Source organism: Carassius auratus, chromosome 28, assembly GCF_003368295.1.
Source record: "Carassius auratus strain Wakin chromosome 28, ASM336829v1, whole genome shotgun sequence".
In the NCBI taxonomy this organism is placed as follows: Eukaryota; Metazoa; Chordata; class Actinopteri; order Cypriniformes; family Cyprinidae; genus Carassius; species Carassius auratus.
The window spans coordinates 8,236,470-8,242,597 of NC_039270.1; the positions used below are offsets into that span (position 1 = coordinate 8,236,470).

The 6,128-nt window shown below is 36.6% G+C and overlaps 1 protein-coding gene and 1 non-coding gene across 2 annotated transcripts; both read left to right on the forward strand.

Moving 5' to 3' along the window:
• The first annotated feature begins 1,121 nt into the window (after positions 1–1,121).
• On the forward strand, positions 1,122–4,820 carry LOC113046549 (protein KRI1 homolog). The gene is given in 9 exon segments (XM_026207362.1): positions 1,122–1,140; positions 1,356–1,398; positions 1,554–1,626; positions 2,443–2,520; positions 2,599–2,705; positions 2,899–3,028; positions 3,144–3,239; positions 3,735–4,110; positions 4,390–4,820. Coding segments are annotated over 8 exon segments (783 nt in total). The 3' UTR covers positions 3,972–4,110; positions 4,390–4,820.
• Positions 4,821–5,299: 479 nt separating this feature from the next.
• Positions 5,300–5,395, forward strand: LOC113047686 (Z30 small nucleolar RNA). The gene has a single exon (XR_003276344.1). It is a non-coding gene; the product is annotated as a Z30 small nucleolar RNA (small nucleolar RNA).
• Positions 5,396–6,128: the final 733 nt, after the last annotated feature.

Here is a 6,128-nt window from a genome sequence, read left to right on the forward strand (position 1 = left end):
CCAGGAAAGGGAATTCTAGGAAAAGCTCAGTTTTCAAGCACACTTGCCCCTCGGGATGACACCATGATATACCCACATCCTGGGAAAACGGATTAGTTGGGGCTGGTGGGTTGGTGGACCTCTTCGACCTGTACATGTTTTTGTCTAAGGCAACTGGGCAAACAGCTCCACCTCTGACATGTTTTGTTAACACTGATGTTTCAGGCACTGAAGGGGCGAGCAGAAAACCAGGCGTGGAATGACGTGGGTGGGATTTCATCTGAGTGTATGGCAGCTTTCTTTTACAGGCTTTTAAAAGTTCAAAGTGAGCATTGTTTGGGGGTTATGTGTTAGATAAAACGTCCATTGTGTTAATCTTTCAAATTATCTCATCTGTCTACTGTATTTACATCTAAAATTATATATTAATTTATCACCATTGCTGAATTTATTTGATGAAAAGTATGGTAAAATATGTAATATTGTGAAATAATATTACAATTAACAATAATAGTTTTCTATTTGAATGTATTTGAAAATATCGGCCCATTTAGTGTCACATTTTCCTTCAGAAATTATTCTAATGTGCTGATTTGCAGCTCAAGAAACATTTCTGATTAATATTATCACAAATCAAAAGCAGTCGTGCTGCTTAATATTTTTGAGGAATTCATGAATTTTTTTTTCTGAATTTGTGATAAATGGAAAGTAAACAAAAAAACTAAATTTATATTTTGTGAAGTTATTATTATTTTATCTATTTGATGTGTCTTTGCTGAAAAGAAGAGCATTCATTTCTAAATTCTTACTGACCCCAAACCTTTTTTACTTTGTTTTTACTTTAGTGTATGTCCCAGCAAAACCGTTGTGTTGTACTGCTTTTGCCCTTTATATTTTATGGCCATCAAATTCAACTGTTCTGGATCTGTGTCTTATTTGGCTTAGTTTTTTTTTTTTTTTTGCTAAAAAACTGTTGTACATCACAATGTGTCCAGAACAGCCCGTAATCGTTTTATCTCTCGTAATCTCCCAGAAATCCTATTTTCTGACATCTCTAATGATTAGCCTCAGATACCTGGACACTCTGTCACTGCACAATGTTTGTGTGGCGTGTTTGCTTTGTGACTGTGCTTGCCACAGTGATGACTGTTGTGCTTGGTGGTAAAATACACTTCTACCATCATTCTATCATTTACACAGCTCATCATTAAGTGTAGAAGACAAAGAAACACAATAATATCTATATACACACACACACACACACTAATAAAAATAAACATCATTATTGACCTGTAATTACAGTATGTGAAAAGGAGGATTCTACTCTTTGTTTCCTCTGCTCCACTTTATTCTGTATTCTACTTCTGTGTTTACAGCTTTTTCTTCCTCTAGTCTTAACTGTCAAGTTCAAGAAAGGAGGTCAGAGCCTAATCAACACTGAACTGTGACGGAAAACATCAGAGCAGTGAATAAGAGGTGAAAGCTGAACTCTGAGCTACTTCTGTTTTGTCATGTACCTTGGCCTCCTGCCATGCCTATATGTAGGAAAGGGGATTGTTTACCTTTCTCTCTAGTCTGCCGTTAGTGCACCTTGAGTCAGACAGAGGGGCCAGAGCAGGGGCCACCGAGAGGAGGACAGATATTTGGGTATTGTTATTAATAATATTATAGGATGTGTATAGGATTAATTAACATTATATATAATTGATTGCTTATAAATTCATATTATAATCTAGTTTTACACAATAATTAATTATTTCAATATAGTTATTATATTATTTTAACTATTATATTATCACTATTACATTATAATTCATTTGTTTTTATTGTTCTTATTATTTATTTATTTGTTTTTATTATTATCAATAATAATAATTTTAACGAGATCAAAACCAATTTCAGACGAATTATTTTTTTTTTCATTATTTTACACGATATTCTGCCCTCTAGTGGTCTGACCGTCTGACTGAACCCCGCCTCTCCACGACGTGCCATCTGAACTTTTCATTTAAAACTAGGATTTTTATCAAGCTCCTATGCTTAGGTTTTAAATTGCAATGTGCAAGTCCTTTTCCAGACTATTAAAGTTAAATAACTGAACATAAATATAGAAGCCTGATAAAAATCCTAATTTTAGATGAAAATTTCAGATGGCACTTTTTTGCATCTGAACTCTTCATATATATATATATATATATATATATATATATATATATATATATATATACACACACACACATACACACACACACACACACACACAGTACACACACATGTATATATACTATGTAAACAAATTACTTTATTTTGGATGAGATGAATGGTTTGACATCACTAATTATTTGATCAAATCATACAAATGATACAAAAACATTCAGATGGAAATGGACTCGGTTTTCATTTAAAATGTTTCTCCACACATCAAACCTTTTCTTTGTGCTTGTCTATTCCTGCTCTCTGAAGGACAACGAGGAAGCCGACTATGTGGAGTGGCTGAAGGGTCAGGCGGAGCTGGAGGGCGAGGAGGAAGTTAAGGAAATGGTCAGGGTTTTACTTCGGTTTTAAGATATTTAATGGATAACTAAAGGCCTTCCTGACTCTTGCTCTTTTCTGATCTAGAAATACCTGCGTGACTACTGGAACATCCCCGAGCTAGACGAGAGAGAGTCTTTCCTGCAAGATTACGTGCTCAACAAGGACTGCCTGGAGGAGGATGAAGAAGATAGGTGGGGTTTGTCTGTAGTATTACAGCAAGTGATGAACACACATTAATATAAATAGATATTTGAATGTGTATCATTACTCCAGTCTCCAGTGTCACATGATCCTTCAGAAATCATTATAATACGCTGGTGTGCTGCTATCTGAAATCTTACCGTCCCCAAACTTTTGTATCTCTGTGTCTGTCGATGCTTTTAGAATCCCCACCTGTAAGGAGCTGATGCAGGATAAGGTGGATGACTCGGAGGAAGAAGGAGAATCATTCATGTAAACAGGAAGACTTTGAGAGGAAGAAAACTCCTGCTTTGAGGAGCCTGATGCTGGAAAGGTAAAAGGTGATTTGTCATTAACAACTTTGTTATACAGCAGCCTGAGTTCCTTCAGTGAAGAGCAAAGCTCTTTTTTTAATCATTATTACCCATCAAACCGCTGTTCCTCCACAGATCAAAACATATCCTCGCAACATCGCCACATCAGTCCGGAGCAAAGATGACAGAAGAAAGAGGAAGAGGGAGGAAGTGAAAGAGAGGAAGAAAAAGGTAAACTAATCTAACTGCTTTTCAGGATTCTTTGATGAATAGAAAGTTGAAAAGAGCAGCATTGATATGAAATAGACATCTTTTGTAACAATATAAAATTCTTTAATTGTCACTTTTGATCAATTTAATGTGTCCTTGCTGAATAAAGGTATTCATTCTTTAAAAAAAGAAAGAATGGGGTGGTGTTAGCGCAGTGGATAAGACACACGTCTGTGGTGTGGGAGACCCTGGTTTGAATCCACTGGGAGAGTGTCTCTGAGCAAGACACTTAACCTCTAGTTGCTCCAGAGGCGTGCGACCTCTGACATATAGAGCAATTGTAAGTTGCTTTGGATAAAAGCGTCAGCTAAATGAATAAATGTAAAACGTATTTGTTTTCACACTTAACGTGACCAAACAGCATCAGTAAAAGATTCAATTTTGGGTGAACTAAGGAACCTTCAAGAGGATTGAGAATCAGATTTGTTTAATTAATATCCCTAACGTGTCTCACAGGAGAAGGAGCAGAAGAAACAGAGGCTGAAGGAACTGAAGAACCTGAAGCGGTCAGATATCATGGACAAACTGAAGAAACTGCAGGAGCTGACAGGAAATGAGAAGCTGGCCTTCAATGATGTCGACCTGGAGGGAGACTTTGACCCCCAGCAACTCATGCAGGTTGTGTGTGAAATAAGAGATATCCCACCAGTGACTGTAGGAACTAAACCTCAGTCACAGCTTATGATTAAATAATTGCTTTTTACCTGTTTGATGCTTACCTGTTTGATATGCACCTTTCTTCATTCTCATTTACACAAGTTCTTTGGGGATGAATACTATGGAGAGAACGAGGAAGAGAAACCACAGTTTGATGATGACGATGTTTTAGCAGGTAGCATTGTGTCTCTTGGATGGATCTCCATCTACACTTTTTTTTAAACACTTAAATACTTTTATTCAGCTTTGGTATCACAGGAATACATTACATTTTACAAATATATATAAAAAAGAAGACAGTTATTTTAAATTAGAATAGGATTTAACGATTTCAATGTAAAGCATTGAAGACTATTGAAAATATCTGAAGACTAAGTGAGCGTAAGGACGTCTTTGGAAAACATTTGCAACTACCAAAAACCCAAAGTTTTGTGATATAAATATGTTGTGTTAGAAAACTGGAACTGGGACACATGGGGCGGTAATGAGTAAAATGAGGAAGAGTATGGAGATGAGGAAGATTATGCTGCAGAGGAAGACTATGAGGCCGACTTTGAGGATCCTGGCTTTATAGTAAGACCGCTTCTCATTCATAAAGGGCTGGTTCACCCAAAAATTATATTTCTCTCATTAATTCCTCACGCTCATGTTGTTCGAAACCTATAAGACCTTTGTTCATCTTCAGAACACAAAGTAAGGTATTTTTGATGAATTCCAAGAGCTTTCTGTCCGTGCATAAACAGCAAGGATATTACCACGATCGACGTCCAGAAACAAAGTACTATTACTACAGAAAAGATGGTGAGTAATTGTCCAGATAGTGCTGCACTACAGAAGCAGCACAGGACTACTGTGTTCACACCTGAAGGCTCTTGGGTAGATGGATGCTGACTATGACCCAAGTCAACAGCACGTTTCTAAAAAGAAGAGAAAGAAAGAGATAAAGGGAAAGAAAAAGAAGACCAAAGAGGACGCCCCTCTAATGGGAAGGAAAAGGAAGAAATCCCACTTTGCAGAGATCATCACCAAAAACAAGCCAGTCTTTGATCCAAGTGAGTACTGGAGGTTTATTAAAGTTTTTAGACACTCCCTATATCTGTCATTGGTCAGTCAAGAAGGAAACTCCGCCCACATTTACCCTGCTGTATTTATCTATAATCTTCTTTGTCCATTCTGGTCATGTTTCCAGAGGAGAAAACCTCTGAGCAGTATCTGGACGAGTACTATGAACTGGATTATGTGGATTACTTGACTTGCAGATTTTGCTGTAGAGAAGTTGTACCAAATGACTTTGGTCTGACCACTGATGAGGTGAGGGGCTACGAGTGACCGTCATGTGTTTGGATGATGACTGACTCTGAGTTCTGTGCTGATGAGTGATTGTGTCTGACCTGGTATTGCTGTTCCTGTGGGAGTAACTCTGACCAGGATCTGAGGACAGTAATCTTCTCTCTGAGCAGATCTGCACTGGAAATCACCGGTGTACATTAGCATTAGTGTCACATTTAGATCAGAGAGCATTTGAAAGCTGTATAAATCTTTCAGTGGTGATGCTGGAGGTTTATGTGGATTTTATAGGGATGCCAAGTATATGAGGTCAATATTCTGATATTTGATCAAATAAATCATCTAAGCATAAGTGACGACTTTCAAAAACATAAAAAACTGACCCCAAATATTTAATCAGTAGTTATTATTAGTATATCTTTTTATTTTTTTATTCTGTCCATTATTCGTATAGGTCATAAACATAAAAATAATTATTAGTTGTATAAGCCACGATTGGTGCATCCAAAAATTTTGAATGATTTAACGTAAATAATCTATCATGTATTATTTTCTGTGATATATTTATTAGTATTTTATTGTATTTTTTTTTTTATTATTAATAAATTAATTTATTGTTTCCATGTTATTCTCACCTAAACGTCTTTCCATAGATCCTGAAAGCAGATGAAAGTGAGTTAAACCACTGGTGCTTGTTGAGGAAGACCTTCATGTACAGGTACCACACAGCGGTTCTTGTGAAGGATATGTGTTAGCCGGGAACAATAGAGAAGTGTTGGAATATATAGTTATAATGTTTAATGATATTATCTGTTTTTTAGCTAAATAAACAAATTTTTCCCCCACTGGTCTGGAATGAGTTTTTTATGAGGCTTGCTTCATTTTTCCTTGTTTAGGTCCGAGAGG